The 16,213-nt window shown below is 38.0% G+C and overlaps 1 protein-coding gene across 2 annotated transcripts; it reads right to left on the reverse strand.

Moving 5' to 3' along the window:
• Positions 1-4,884: 4,884 nt before the first annotated feature.
• Positions 4,885-13,545, reverse strand: CLEC12B (C-type lectin domain family 12 member B). 2 transcript variants are annotated; one of them, XR_001881987.1, is made up of 6 exons: positions 13,322-13,545; positions 11,102-11,200; positions 9,245-9,463; positions 8,583-8,737; positions 8,119-8,381; positions 4,885-5,669 (listed from the first exon to the last, which is right to left on the reverse strand). XR_001881987.1 is itself a non-coding variant. In XM_017854841.1 (6 exons), exons 1-6 carry the CDS (start codon positions 13,410-13,412, stop codon positions 5,519-5,521), a joined length of 831 nt encoding a protein of 276 aa, XP_017710330.1. In that variant the 5' UTR covers positions 13,413-13,545; the 3' UTR covers positions 4,885-5,518. The 2 variants fall into 2 exon arrangements, 1 of the variants encoding a protein (XP_017710330.1); XM_017854841.1 differs by having other exon boundaries at positions 8,266-8,381.
• Positions 13,546-16,213: the final 2,668 nt, after the last annotated feature.

The following is a 16,213-nucleotide window of genomic DNA, read 5'->3' on the forward strand; positions in this document are numbered from 1 at the left end:
GGAAGGAAGGAAGGAAGGAAGGAAGGAAGGAAGGAAGGAAGGAAGGCAGGCAGTTAGTTTTACTGCATGGTCTGTGCCCTTAACCACATTGATTCACCTCCATGAAATGAATTTCCTATTTAACCCTCTGATTACATAGAGGTTACTTCATACAGATAATCTATAATGAAAGTGATTGGAATGCAGTAAGCTTATTTTTTGCCAGGATTATAATACCTGGTATGATACTAGTTTACATCTCTTACAAACTACCTAAGAGTAAATTTGTAAATTCTGGTCTATTATTAAGTGAGATCTATGCAATTTCAAATACTGGGAAAATATGTGGACTGAAATATGCATTACTAGAAAATTAAAAATTACTCACTTTAAAAAATGAGTTGGAATTCCTGTTGGAATTCTTATAACCAGGATGCCCTTACATCCCTTAGGAGACATTGTTTGGTAATTTTCATTCCTTTTATGATTAAAAATGTAGTTCTTTTGGTCTACTGTATTAGTCTGTCCTCATGCTGCTAAAAAAGACATACCCGAGACTTGGTAATTTACAAAGAAAAGAGGTTTAATTGACTCACAGTTCCACATGGTTGGGGAGGCCTCACAATCATGGTGGAAGGCAAAGGAGAAGCAAAGTCATGTCTTGCATGGTGGCAGGGAAACTCCCCTTTATAAAACCATCAGATCTCATGAGACTTATTCACTGTCATGAGAACAGCACAGAAAAAAACTCGCCCCCATGATTCTATTACCTCTCACTGGGTCCCTCCCACGACATGTGAAGATTATGGGAGCTATAATTCAAGATGAGGCACTTTTCTTGCCTTATGTATTGCTGTTTCCCTCCACAGCCTCTGTTGCTGGTCTGATGTTGGCTGATTTGAAGCCACTAGGCATGCCATCCCTACTTGGTTGCCTCATTCATAAATACGCCTTCTTTAAAAAACACTTTATTGGATGTAATTGACATTTAAAAGCTGTACATATGTAATATATGCAACTTAATGTTTGTAGATAAGTATGCAATGTAAATAAACCATCACAACAATGTGTACCATAAACATAGGCATTATCTTGAAAAGTCCTCCCACCTTCTTTATTTATTGTTATTATTTTTGTATGATAAAAACACAACATAAGATTTACCCTCTTAGAAAATTCTAAATATATAATGTACTATTGTTGTCTATAGGCACTACGCTGTACAGTAGATCTCTAGGACTTATTCATCTTGTGTAACTGAACTTTCTACCCTTTGGCTAACACTTCCTCATTTCCCTCTCCTCTAATCCCTGGCAACCACCATTCTACTATCTGCTTCTATGAGTTTGGTTATTTGAAGTTCCTCATACAAATGGTATCATGTAGTATTTGTCCTTCTGTATCTGGCTTGTTTCACTTAGCATAACATTCTCCATATTTATTCATGTTGCTGCAGTGGGAGGACTTCTTTCTTTTTAAAGGCTAAATAATATTCCATGGCATGGAGATGTGTTTTATTATATTTATATTGTTATATACCCTGAAAAAGAGAGAGAGAAAGAGAGGGAGAGAGGAAGAAAAGAATGAAGGAAGAAAGGAGGAAGGGAGGGAGAGAGGGAGGCAGGAAAAGAAAGAAGGAAGGAAGGAAGGGAGGGAAGGAAGGAAAGGAAGGAAGGAGGGAAGGAAGGAAGGAAGGACGTCAGACAGACAGGTGTCCAACTTGTAGTTACTTGTTCAGTAAAACTAATATACCTGTGGAACAAAAAGTTACATTTGCTTGAGGACCACATTGTTAATTTTGGCCACCTGTTTATAATCTGACTCTTGATTTCAGTTCTCAGCTTCACAGTGGATTCTCATTCCAAAAGTGTATCATCTCCCCTTCTTGCCCAATTTGACTCCATCATACCCACCCTGAGGAAAACTAATATGTCTAAATCCTTCTGCATGTAAGTACAAATATATACAAGTATGATTATATATGTTTGTATGCAGCCTCGAATATGCCATCAACACTATTGTCCCTGTCTCAACCATGTGTATTCATCACCAATGGAGCTAGTTCACTTGTTTTCTTAATATATAATGGAGGGTTGGCTATTTTACTGGAATAAGGGCCATTGGGCCTACCTCAGTACAAGGATTTTCAACCTTAGCTTCACATTGGAATCATATAGGAAACTTTAATTTTTTTAAATAATCCAGCTACACTTTTCATCATTGAAATCAGCATCTTAAGAGGTGGAACAATCTTAGACATCAGTATTTCCTCAAAGCTCCCCAGTATAATTTCAGTGTGCAGAAAAATTGAAAACTATTTTCAAAGAGCTAGATAGATCAAACTTCATATCACTTGTCCATCCTGACCATGCCAATTAATACCTTCAGTAAGGGCTGTTGGCTAAGATTACAACAGTGAAATAGCTAAGAATTGTCACTACATCTGTCCCAATTCTGACCTGTCCTGACCTAATGTGGTCTGCACAAACCAAACTAATTTTGCTAACATTGCAGAAAGAGCCATCCAATTTGAAGATGGTTCCAGCACCTTTGTCTCTGGGCCTATTTGCTCAGGGAGTTAGTATTGATGTTATTTATCCAAACATTGCCACTCAGGCTGAGTTAATAAAAATCACCTGTGTAGTTTGAGAAACTTACAGATTCTCCATTTCTGTCTTCCAGTCATTCTGATTTTATAGATCTGATGTGTGACCCAAATATCTGTGCCTTTAAGGTACTATTCATGTAAATTTGATGTGAAGCCATGTTTGGAACCCACATTAAATTCTCACATTGCTATAAAGAAATACTCAAGACTGAGTAATTTATAAAGAAAAAAGTTTAATTGGCTCACAGTTCTTCAGGTGGTACAGGAAGCATGATGCTGGAAACTGCTGGGCTTCTAGGGAGGCCTCAGGAAACTTACAGTCATGATGGAAGATGAAGGAGGAGTGGGTACTTCACATGGCTGGAGCAGGAGCAGGAGAGAGGGTGTGGTGTGGGGGTTGGGGGGGATGCTACACACATTTAAACAACCAGATCTTGTGAGAATTCACTATCATGAGAACAGCACCAAGAAGATGGTGCTAAGCCATTCATGAGAAATCTGCCCCCATGACCCAGTCACCTCCCACCAGGCACCACCATCAACATTGGGGATTACATCTGGACATGAGATTTGGTAAGGACACAGATCCAAACCATATCAATGGTCTTTCCCCTAAAAATATACCATTTGCACATACCTGTATATATAAATAAAATATCTCAGGGATTTTGACTGGAGAGGGTGTTGGGGGCAGTAGGAAAGGAAGAGAGAAGAAAAAGAAAGAGATGAAAATTTCTGGAAACAAGCCCTGTCTCATAAGCTAAGTTATCAGAATCAAAGGATGAAGCATTCTGACACAAAGGGCTAATGTATCTTGAGAACTCTGGATTTCTGCATCTACTGTAGAGGCCGTCAGGGATAACACGATGATAGCAGGGCAGCAGGGAGGAGGCTCTTAGTAATAAGAGCTGATCAAGATCCAGAGCACTGTGAGGTCAGAAACAGAACTTTTAATGAGTATAAAAGAGTTTACATGAAATAAGAATTAAAATATACAAGATACCAGAAAAAACCCTGTAACTTCTTAATAGGAACAAAATAACCAATTAAGGTATTCTAATTGTTAAAAGTAGATCTTCTTATTAGAAATAGAGGAATGAAAGAAGTTATTTTTCTCCTGGGAATAAAACGAAACCCAAATGTGTGGGAGTCAGAGGCAGAGATTTTGAACTTTAATAAATAATTTTATCTTTGTGAGAATGCCAGGGGCAAACTGCTAAAGAGAAATGAAAGAATCAAGTTTCTTCTTTAATCCATGTGTATGTAACTTATGTTTGAATCCTGTATAAGAGCTAAGACACTCTGTTTACTTGAACTATGACAATTGTATTTCAAAAGTTGTGCTTAAATATATTGTTTGTAATTCTTACTAAATTTTCACATTGACATTTTTCCTTTATTCTACAGTTTCTGTTGGTGCAAATATAAAACACTGATTAGTTCATAATTTTAAATATTTAGAGAATAAGAAGCTACTAGATGGTATGTATGAAGTTGTAGTTTCAAGGGACTGTCAAAGGACTGAAATGCATCTAACTTTGAACTTGGATTATATCAATTTTCCAGTAAATTCTAGATTTCTGATCTAGCAAAGTCAGTATCAAAGGCTAATTTCACCATTATTTTCTGCCTATATATAGCTATGAACGATGTGAGGATAAATGGAAAACTATATCCTTTACCAGTATTCCGAAATCAGCAATTTTGTTCCAGGAAAAATCTTGAACCCTAGATTTACAATATTTAGCATCTAGTGTGCAGGAACACTGACAAACTGTGATTCAGGAAAGGTCTAAATAATTAAAGATAATGGTTCTTATATTTTGATGTCTTCAAACAGTTTGTTAGGACTTTTCTGAGGGAAATAAAACATCAGTTGTAAGAGAATATATTTTTATAATAACACCCAGATTACAAAATCAATAACATCAATATTACTAATTTAAATAAATAATAAACATATAAATATTGGCCAGGGAAAGTGACTCACACCTGTAATCCCAGCATTTTGGGAGGCTGAGGTTGGCAGATAGCTTGAGCCTAGGTGTTTGAGACCAGCCTGGGCAACATGGTGAAACCTCGTCTCTACAAAAAAATACAAAAATTAGCTGAGCATGGTGTTGCATCCCTGTAGTCCCAGTTATTCTGGAGGCTGAGGTGGGAGAATTGATTGAGCCCAGGGGAGCAAGGCTGCAGTGAGCCAATCACATCGCAATACTCCAGCCTAGGAGACAAAGTGAGACACTGTCTCAAAAAAAAAAAAACAAACAAAAAAAGTAAATATTAAATGCTTATGCTTCTTCACCTAGATTACAAGTTACCTAAATTTTAAAGATTAATAAAAATACTTGTTTTTGTAGGGTTGTTGGAGAAGAAAAGTTATTTTGCAAGTGCAGGGTGACACTTAGCTGGTTCACAGTGGTACAAACATTTGCTAAAATAAAATATTTCCAAATCAGTTGATACAGTGCTGCAGCCCCAGCTACCAGGATCCTTAGCCTGGGATGCCCCAGACCTCCACGTGATCCAGCAACTATCACAACAGGCATCTCTTGGACCTTGTTCTAGTGCTGTGGCCTGTGTTTTTAAATATTTAATTATCACCCTAGTTTTTAAATATCACCCTAGTGCACACGTGACAATATAATAATAAGGTAAGACAGGCAAAGAAATTCAGTGAAATGATTTTGAGACAATCATAAAGCCATAGTGTGGCTATTCCCCTTAGTCCCCAGGGATAATTGTAAGACCGAATAATAATATCAAATCAGAAGATGTCAGACAAGGAACTGGAGAACGTTTGTTAAACAAGTTCATTTGTCTGATGATGTAAATACAGAGTCATTTTAAAAGCTGGTTTTGGCTCTGGTACCATGGTTTCCTCTTTCCTCTCCAAGTCTCTTACTTCTTGGAGAATTTGGAAGAAGCATACTAATCCAAATCCTCAATCTTCACTGGGGCGGCCGTCTTCTCGCAAATCCAAAAAATTTCGGCACTACAGCGAGAAATATAAATATTTCCTTTTTGAAAATAAGCACATCCTTTGGATCCATTGATCTGGTCCAGTTCTTTAGTACTAAATCTGAAAATTAATTTGAAATGTATTATAAATTCTATATTTGAAATATGATCACTATTTAGTGCGCTCAGTTGCTCTTACAGCCAGTGTCATGTATCTGAATATTGAGAGACTCCTGCCTCCACAAACCTTCAAAATCTGAAACTGCGTAAAACTGGCACAAAATCTGCCTAGAGCTGGCACATCTGGGTTCTTTATTTTAAGTGGATCATGATCCCAGGTAGAATTCTTTAAGAAAATACTTAAATCCTGGGCTGAGAATTTGTACGTCCTTCAGAAATATGGAATTCCATTAATGAAAGCTACTCAGTTCAGCTTATATTAGAAGTACTTGAAGTCCTTCGGGACTTTATGAAGAAAACATAAAATAAAATCACGTTCTGCTATAAAAAGCTATCACATTTTACTATGCACAAATATAACTTTTCACATAGTTATACATATGTGGTGGGTAAAAAGAGAACAAGACAGACGTTAAAAGAGGAAATGAATGACTGTATAGATATGGTGCTGACAATAGTATTCACTTCCTCTGCTAAGAAAGTGATGTTAACCCTGAAATAATGTCTTTAGAAAATTATACTCATCAGGTCTAAATTTTCTGTGTGCCCAATATTGTTTTTTCCTAAATGACCTGCATTACACTGCCATATTCTTTTCTTGCTTCAGGGCTAGGCTTACTAAATCTTAGCCTGGGCTTTTACTCAGTAGTCAAGGAAATGGTTCTACAATCTGGAAGCTCAGTCTCTCTAACCTGAGTTTGACATGCTGGCTTATCTGATAGCTGCATGTCTCAGGGGCCAGGGTATGTAGGTTCCGAAGCCTGCTGTGGGGGCCACCTCCCTCACACTTTGATTAAGAGTGAGTAGAGAGGCCAAGGATGATTAAAATCCCTTTGGGAGAAGGGACACATCTTAGATTCCAACGTGGAATGTGTTTACACGATGTGATGGTACTACTCCTGGAAACCCTCAGTCTAGTAGCAACACCTCAGATTAATATGAATCAGTTCATGCCGAGTATTGCTCTTGTCACGAAGAGTAACTGTCACTTTTTTTGTTTGTGTATTACTCTGCATGTGCTTTTTGTCGTTATTATTAGTGTGAAACCAGACTAGTTGACTTGATATGATTAATAATGGTGATTAGAGAATGGGGGATTAGTGTTTGAGTAGAAGTAGCCACGATGAAACATTGGGAAATGGATGAAGATAAAGTGTATCCAGGGAGAAAGTAATAGACCTAGCATTGTTTGTGATTTAAGGAACTGCTGAGTCACTGCTGAAGCATGGTATCTTTGACAGAAGATGAGTGGTTATTATTCAGTTTAAGAAAACTGACAACATGCTTTAAAGAGTGAAACAGGAGGGAGGGGGGGTGGATAATTATTTGTTGGGGGAGGAAGGTAGATAAAAAGCCATTATGGATACAAATATCTTGTTAGATAGAAGAAGTAAGACCTAGTGTTTGATAGATTATTAGGGTGAATACAATTAACAATAATCTACTGTACATTTCACAATAATGAGAAAATAATAATTTGAATGCTCCTAGCACAAAGAAAAGATAAATATTTAAATTGATAGATATCCCAATTCCACTTATTTAATCTTTACACACTATCTGAATATATCAAATTATCTCATGTACCCCAAAACATATGCATCTCTTATGTATCAATAAAAAATTTAAAAATCCATTAAGATGCCAATGATCTTAAATTTTATCTAATATAAAATACTATTATACTATTATGATTTAAAATATTAAATTACGTATCCTCCTTTCATGTACTTATGAGTGAAGGTGTTCTCAAAAATATTTTTTTCTCACTTCTGTGAAAGAATTTACAAACCTAATATCCCCTCACATTTTGTTGACATCTATTTTTTCATAACTTTAAATAGTTAAAAAAATTGAAAGTTTCCAAGTGTTATATATTCTATTTGTCCTTTAAATATTCTCATCCAAACCTTGAAGTGGAAGGTTCAGTTCATTTTAATTCATAAAAGACACTGGCCATATGTTGTAATTTGCAAGTCCTCAACATGGCACTAATTGTTGAACTAGTCAGTCAATTCAGTCTTACTTTTTGTTAGAAAATGGTTGACAGTTATTTGGTATAAATAACTGTGTGGATGTGTGTTCTTATGACCAGCAGTACCCTTTTTGATTGGAGGTGATGGAGAATCACAACAGCTGAGTGACTGAGTGCACAGTCCCTAAAGTGTAATTTATGAGCTGAGTGACCTCAGGCAAGTTACTTAATCTCTTTGTGATAATATTTCTACCTATAAAATGGGAATATAACAGTGCTTTTTTCAAGGGTTAATATTTATAAAATCCTTTGAATGTAGTATTAGGTGTATGTGTGTTAAATAAACACATTTCTACCAAAAGATAAAGTTCAGTGCCTTGCCATAAATGTGTCACAGAGATGAAATGAACTATACCTCCTTTCAATATTTGTTACTGGAGCTCTTTTCTCAGTATGTTGTACTCCTCTTTTTATGTCTGTGTTTATAATTCTCACAATCATTATTAATTTTCCCAGGATTCCATGGAAAACTTGTGTTTACCCTCAATAGTTAGAGACGTACAAGGATGGAGAGGGAACAGAGCCATCTTCCCAGAACCAACTTCTGCCAGAGGAGTCCCATGATAATCCCAGCCAAAAGAATGAAAACATCAGTAATGGCTGTGACATAAGAAAATCCTGAGAAAACGGAGAAAAAGTTTTATGTGAGTGCCACATTCCAGTTTGCAGAGTTAAGATAGATGAGAACATTCATTAAATTCATGTATTAATTCTAACTCAAGATGCACTGAATTTCCATCATGTGAATCAGATATTTTATTTATTTCTCTCTCATTGTATAGATAATGTCTAGAACTAGAGAAAGAGACTCAATCCTACCTTTTCTTCCAAAGTGTCTATCTTCACTAGGGTGGAGTTCTTGTCTATGCAGTCCTTTCTACTGTTAGTCCAGGTTTTCTCTTCATTTGTTGTAAAATAATAGCAACTATTTTGGTACCATTGCCACATTTTAGGACATGGATTACATCTGTGGTCTGAAAAGGAAATTATACCCAATAATATAAACTGAATGACCCTGGAGTGACTGGAGAAGGCTTTGAAACAAAATCATTTAATTGAACAACATGGTCTGAGAGCCAGCACCCTGAAAGCATACTGCTTTAGAAGCCTCTGAAAATAAGGTGACCCCTGGTTATGGGTTGGGGCAATAGGGATTCTCTTTTCAGGGCTTAGTCTTCTGGCCTCAGAATTATCAGCTGTGCTTTTAAGCTTTCATAACAACAGGATCACCTAGAAATAGTTAATAAAATGAGGGGTTGAAGTATCTGGGTTGGTATCATTCCAAGATACTTCCCAAATTTTCCTATGGTTTCAAAAATATTAAGTGAATTCGTATATTTCCTTGCTGTCTGTAAATTTGGTGCAACATCATTGAGGTTCATTGGATGACATAACTCAATATTCTGAGGTGGTGCATGTGATCAACTTAGACCAGGGCGACATATGCCATCTGACTGGTCAGCAGGTCTAAGTCTGATTACCTGAAGCATGAATGATTAGCTCTTGGCACAGTTTGATGGCCATTTGTTCCTGCCTCTTCAGTAGACTGGAGATCTGTGACTTGAGAAATTCCTCCTCTATGGACAAGTTATTGGAGTTGCCCAGTTGCTGAGATAAGTTATCCTGCCGCTGGTGGATGGTTTTCTGAAGTTGACTCAATTTCTCTGAATCTGAGTTAATGTCATTAGATATCTGCAAAACTCCAAGACATGACAGGAGACAAGTTCATATATTCTTCTATTCTCATAACTGTAGATAATTCTTGTGACAGAAACGTTTCTTAATTGTTCAAGATTTATTAGTAGCTGTTAGTATTCAAGGTATCATGCAAGAAACAAACCAGATGCCTTTCTATTCCAAATTATTTATAGTTCTTTTAAATTTTATTTACATTTTTATTATTACACTATATTAAAATAATGATTTAATAATTATGTATTTCTGACATCACATCTAAGGAAGGGCTAGTCATTCTGCCACTCATTTTTGTGAAATTATTTTATTTTTGTTTTATTTTATTTGGAGATAGATGGTGTAATTGTTGTTTTAATGAAAACAGCATTCTTTGGGACAATGGCTATCGCAAACTCTGCAGATGACCTGAGATGCTTGTTTACCAAAAGGAAAAAAAAAAACAGATCTTAATGGCACATCAGACCATTTCTGGTCATGGGTCCATGGAATATGCCCTTTTCATAAGCATTTAAGGTGCTTCATCAGCCAACAAATTTAAGAAACACTGCACCAAAAGCACTAAATTTTAGAAAAGAAATGTCACCCTTCTATATCAAACCAATGGACATATGTTATTGCATTTTCACTTAATTTTTAAATATACATTATTGTAGAAGATCAGCTGCTAATCTCATACTGACTGACTCCAGAATATCTGTCACTGCTGCTTAAACATCATATTCCTTTTCAAAAGAGCAAGGTACATCATTAACCTCTTTTTATGTTGAGAAAGATATGTCCAAATCCTAATTATCCATTAAATCTTAAAAAATTATCCATTAAATCATTAAAAAGAAATGAATGTAGCAGAGGAGATGTTAGTATCATTCAGCAAATTAACTTTCTTGACTATGAGTTCCCTGTAAGTGAATAGCATGCCAATTCACTACTCTGTATACCATATACTTAACAACTCTATAAAGTTTGTATTCTCAGGATATTTTTCTCATTACTCAAGAACTCCCTACCATGTTCATCCCCAACTGCCCAAGGATGGGTCAGAATCAATAGAACGTTACTTTGTGGCCGTGGTGCTTGAGAGTGGAGCTTCCATTGTCATGTGGAGATGGTTCAACTCTCTTAGTTGGTAAAGTCTATCAGGCCATTCTTCCTCCTTGTTTATATGTCTTTCTCATTCATAGAAATCAGGCTGCTGCTGTTACTTGGAAGATTTCTCTCCACTAGAGAAGTCTCATGTAAGCAGACTGAGCCTAGTCTAGTGCTAAGTCTTCCAGGTAAATAACATAGCACGCACTTCCTTCAGTACATATTTCTTGACTTTATTTCTCAGCCTTGGAATGATAAGTGAATATGTGTCTAGGCAGAAAAGAGGCTCTTTATTCTAATGAATAACTAGAAACAAAGAGTCTTCATTTAAGTCCAGTTTAGCTTACCAAGATAAAACAATGAATTTAGAACCACATCCTGATAATGTCTTTTGCCGGTTTATTGGGAAGATATGACGAATAGGAGATATATGAGACAGCAGAAAAGTATCAGAGGATTCAGGATGCTAGGACCCATCTGCAATCCAAGCTGATTACACATGGTTTACACATATGTTTTCTAGTTGCTTTTGTTGGGTTCGATGTGGATATACTTACACATCATCCCCAACGTCACCAGCCCAATCAGCAACATCAGGCAAAGAGTTAGCAGACCCAGGGCAGCATGACGCCAAATGGGAGATGGAGCTGGATGCCCTGGAGAAAGCCCACAAAGCAATTAGCAAACAGAACTGCTTTGTGCTTGTTTCGCTTTGGTTTGTTTATTTCTCACACTTAGGGAGCTTCCAGATACTAACATTTCTTTCTTGCTCCTTTAATGCCCTCATTTAGAAAATACCTAATATGGGGCCCGGCGCGGTGGCTCAAGCCTGTAATCCCAGCACTTTGGGAGGCCGAGACGGGCGGATCACGAGGTCAGTAGATCAAGACCATCCTGGCTAACACGGTGAAACCCCATCTCTACTAAAAAATACAAAAAATTAGCCGGGCGAGGTGGCGGGCGCCTGTAGTCCCAGCTACTTGGGAGGCTGAGGCAGGAGAATGGTGTAAACCCGGGAGGCGGAGCTTGCAGTGAACTGAGATCTGGCCACTGCACTCCAGCCTGGGCAACAGAGCGAGATTTCGTCTCAAAAAAAAAAAAAAAAAAAAAAAGAAAGAAAAGAAAAGAAAATACCTAATATGAAGTGCAACGAGGGTGCCGTCATTGGTTCCCCTCCATTTCTCCACCGCTCTTCTTCCCTTTAAGAGGAAGCTTCTCCTAATTTCAAGGTTTTTGCTTTACATCATTACCCACTTTTCTTCCTCAAGTTTATTGAATTCATAAATGAGAGATCTATAAACTGCTTTTCTGGATGATACTGACAGTAGGAGACACCTCAAGCTTTTGAGCTGAAAAGTCTCCATAAGGCAGATGTTCTATCTGCCTTGTAAAAGTGGATTCTACTTTTTAAAGTATCTTTTACCTGTTAACAATAACTTATCTATTATTCATGCTATTTATCACCTAATAAATAATGAATGAATACTGAATGAAAGAAGGAAAGAATGTGCAGTCTAACTTACAAACAGCAGAATAGACCAGAAAGCCATTAGCATCCTACTCGTAGTAGTTGTTGTCTACAATATCAATGATTGTCATATTTTCCTTAGCTTCGTATTCCTTGATTTAGGTCCAAATAACATCTAGCCCAATATTTTAGATATAGCATTAGTCTCCAGGTGTACTTATATGCACCATATCCACACCTCCCTTTTTCCTCACAGATTAGAATTAGAAGTTAAAAAAAAAAAAAGGCAAAAATGTGGAACCACCTTTATTAGACACATGCAAAGTCTATTCCCATCATCTTTTTGTAAATATCCTTCCCTCAAATGTCATGTACCACACAAAACGTAAACATAAATCTAGAGGGCAGAAGAAAGAAGTTCAGATGACTGACATGATTCAGGGGAACCTGGATAGTTAACATATCTGAAAATAAGAGATGTGGTCTTATGTCCACAGAATCTGATTTGATTCTTGAACATGGAGACTGCTATTTATTCCAATTAGGCATAAGAGAATGAGCTGAAGACCAGCACTGCATCTGGGCTTCCCCACATAGCAGTTGTGTGAGCTTGCTTAAATTATCTCATTTCTCTCAGCCTCAGTTCTTCCATCTATGTAATGGAGAAAATACTAATATTCGAACATTATTGTGCATTGTCATCACAATTATATCTGTATATAATGTACATAAAATACTACCCAGATACTATTATTGCTGGTTCAACATTACAAATTATACTTGGATTTCAACTACCCTAAAATTTGAAAAAATACTGACAAAAGAGAAACTAGCTCTGATCCATTTCTAATCCACTCACTCATCTTCCAGTTTTCTCTGAAGTAACCTACATCATCTAAAAGAAAAATGCCCTCTACCTTCTCTATTTTAGAAGCCTCCAATCTGGTTTCTGAAAGAATATCCTCCTCGCATCTCTAACAAGGTATAAATATCAAGGATTATATTCATAAAAAGAAATCTCTAACTCCCCGGGCTCAATTTCTGGCATGTCCAGTCAGAATTTTTCTCTACAACACAGAGCTTCCTGAAACATAGTGATATTACACAATTTTAAAGAGGTTCTGAAAGCCACATATTTTCGCTTCAACCTTGGGAACACTCACTCTTCTAAGACATTCCACAAGATTTGTCCCCATTTTGGAGATTTCACAGCACACTGTCTTTAACACCAGCATTAAAGCTGGCACCTCAAATCATTTAACACCTGTCCACTCCCCAAGGACACAGCTGGTGTTCTCTGAACTCCTACCTTTTTTTCTTAGGTTATTTCCATGTCGGTTATTCCTTGCTCCAGCATAATCCTGAAATGTGAGTGTTGCGTAGGTCACTTCTTCAGACATTGTAGAAGAAAACCCTACTTTAAATTATCTAATTAATGTTTCAATATCTTGAGGCCTGGGAACAGGGTGTCTTTTTCAAGGCTGGGAGCTTTGATATAGGCACTCAGCTGACCCAGACACACTCCACTGGCCCTCTGTAAGAGGAGAATGACAATTTGTTTCTCTGCAGAGAAAGTGAGAAAAGTCAAATATTCTCCTTAGAAATATTCTCATTAGGATGTTACAGATCTCAAACTGTCTGCTCTGTCAGCATTGTTCCTCGCTGTGCAGCTAAGAAGGGGTGCTTGGAGGCAGAACAGGAGGAACGTGGAGAACCTCCATGATCCTGGAGGTAGAGGCTGCTCTGAATGTTTCCGAAAAGAGTCAGGTTGTCTTCTTTACATCTACCTAAGGCTAGCTAATCTGCCTGGAGATGCTGGTTCTAGTTTATTCTCAGCCACATCAGATATTAAGCAGAGACACACATTAAGACAGGAAGAGCTGTGTCACAGACCTGCCTGCTATTATAGGAAATTCAAACACGTGTGTGTGTGTGTGTGTGTGTGTGTGTGTGTGAGAGAGAGAGAGAGAGAGAAAGAGAGAGAGAGAGAGAGAGAGAGAGAGAAAGAGATGGTGTTGGTAATGGGGCATGGAGAAGAAATTGATAGCTACTTAGCTACTTAATGTGAATATGAATGGGAGTGCCCTCTTCTGGCAAGATTGGAAAAGTTCCTAAAGAACAACCACCCTAGAATAATCCTGCAGACAGCAAGGAATACACAGGACAAGATTTTTGAAAGATTTTTAAAACCTGAAGTTTCAGGAGAGTGAAACTGAAAAAAGCAGGTCGATTCTAGAGAGAATGAGACTGGCACACGGTAAGGTGTTTTTGGTTTTATTTTTTTATTTATTTTTTTTATTTTTTAGACGGAGTCTCGCTCTGTCGCCCAGGCTGGAGTGCCGTGGCGAGATCTCGGCTCACTGCTTTTAGTTCGTTTGTTTGTCTTTCAGTCATTCCTGCAGGGTAGCAGAATTCTTATAGAAAGCATGCTGTATTTCTGGATTACAAAATCAGATGATGCTGTGTGGGGCAACCACAGCTACAAAGAGTGCTGAAGTAATTGGATATCCACACAACTACTGGTTAATGAGGATCTCTAGAGTACCTTTAGGACTTGAAGCCTCTTTAAACTTCTATGTATTTAGATTTTTTTTTAAACTTAATAAAAAAACCAACCTCTATTTTCTCTTGCTTAGGTCTAAAAATACTCTGAAAAGATGCATCCAGTACAATTGAAGTAAACTCACTGCACGAAGCATTCTGACTGTGATATTACAAATTTGAACAACATAACATGAGCAATAAAGAGTTGACAGTTTGTATAAACAGTGTTCTATTAATTGGAAGAACAGGAGAAAAACAACATGTTGCACATGTAGTTGGTCATAGGATTTATAGCCACAGGATTTGCATACACCTTAAAGAATTGAACCTACTTCTAATCCTACCATAACTTTTCATTAAACTTACTAATTTATATAACAAAGTAAATTGTTGTTAAGAATCTGCGGGAGGTGGAATAATAGCCCTCAAGGATGCCCACGTTCTAATCCTCAGAACCTCTGAATATGGCGGCTCACCCTGGCAAAAGGGTGGGGGGAGCAGGGAGGGATAGCGTTAGGAGATATACCTAATGTAAATGACAAGTTAATGGGTGCAGCACACCAACATGGCACATTTATACATATGTAATAAACCTGCACATTGTGCACATGTACCCTAGAACTTAAAGTATAAAGTGTATATATATAATTTATATATATATATGTATACTTAAAGTGTGTGTGTATGTGTATGTATGTGTGTGTATATATATATATATATATATAGAAGAGGGTGGTTCCCTGGCATGTGCCTCACCCTCAAGCCAGGAGACTGGCAGCCTAAAATGTGTATAGACATTCCTGTTTTCATGCCCCAAATATTTGCCTTTTGGCCTGCCATGCCCCCTATTCTGTACCCGTATAAACTCTGAACTCCAGGCTCCAGATCAGATGAGCAGACGAGGAGATGAGAAGACAAGCAGATGAAAGGTGGAATGACATGGCAGAGAAAGAGAGAAGAGGAGAACTTCTGAACGCCAAGAGGAGTTCAGCTGGGAGTGGTCAGAGAGTAGTTTGGCTGTTGGATGGCCGAACCCAGAGGAAGATCACTTCCCACTTTATCCACCTTCCAGCTCCCCATTCATCTCACTAGGAGCCACCTCCATAACTCAGTAAAACCCCCACATTCATCCTTTGAGTTCATGTGTGACCTGTTTCTTCTGGGATGCTGGACAAGAGCTTGGAATACAGAAAGCTGTCACACTGGCCCTCTGCCCTTGCAGAAAGGCCGAGGAGGCACTGAGCTGGTTAACACTTAAGCTGTCTGCAGATGGCAGAACTAAAAGAGCATTGTAACACTGGCATTCCAGGCACCCACCCCTAGACACTACAGTGGGGCCCGAGCCCAAAGGGCTCACCCCAGCCCCTGCACCTGCCTGTCCGCATGCTGTCCCTCCCACAAAGGATTTGAGCTCATGGCAGTCAAACAGACACACCCCTGTCACACACCCTGCAAGGGGGGCCAGAACCCTCCCATTTCACCTTAATCACATGATTTCCCTCAATCACACTCGGTGGATTAGATGAGATTAGATGGTACTGCTTATTTTTTATTTCTTTTTGAGATGGTCTGGCTCTGTCACCCAGGCTGAACTGCAATGGCACAATTTTGGCTCATTGCAACCTCTGCCTCCTGAGCTCAAGTGAACCTTCCACCT

The sequence above is a fragment of the Rhinopithecus bieti genome, unplaced genomic scaffold, assembly GCF_001698545.2.
Source record: "Rhinopithecus bieti isolate Rb0 unplaced genomic scaffold, ASM169854v2 scaffold_39951, whole genome shotgun sequence".
Classification (NCBI taxonomy): Eukaryota; Metazoa; Chordata; class Mammalia; order Primates; family Cercopithecidae; genus Rhinopithecus; species Rhinopithecus bieti.

Excerpts from the sequence above, each read along its gene's own strand:
- CLEC12B (XM_017854841.1), bottom strand. The coding sequence starts at position 13,412 with ATGTCTGAAGAAGTGACCTACGCAACACTCACATTTCAGGATTATGCT. Across the intron at positions 8,738-9,244 it reads GCTAATCATTCATGCTTCAG|ACCACAGATGTAATCCATGT; the intron begins GTAATCAGACTT and ends TTTCCTTTTCAG. Across the intron at positions 8,382-8,582 it reads TAGACACTTTGGAAGAAAAG|GATTTTCTTATGTCACAGCC; the intron begins GTAGGATTGAGT and ends CCGTTTTCTCAG.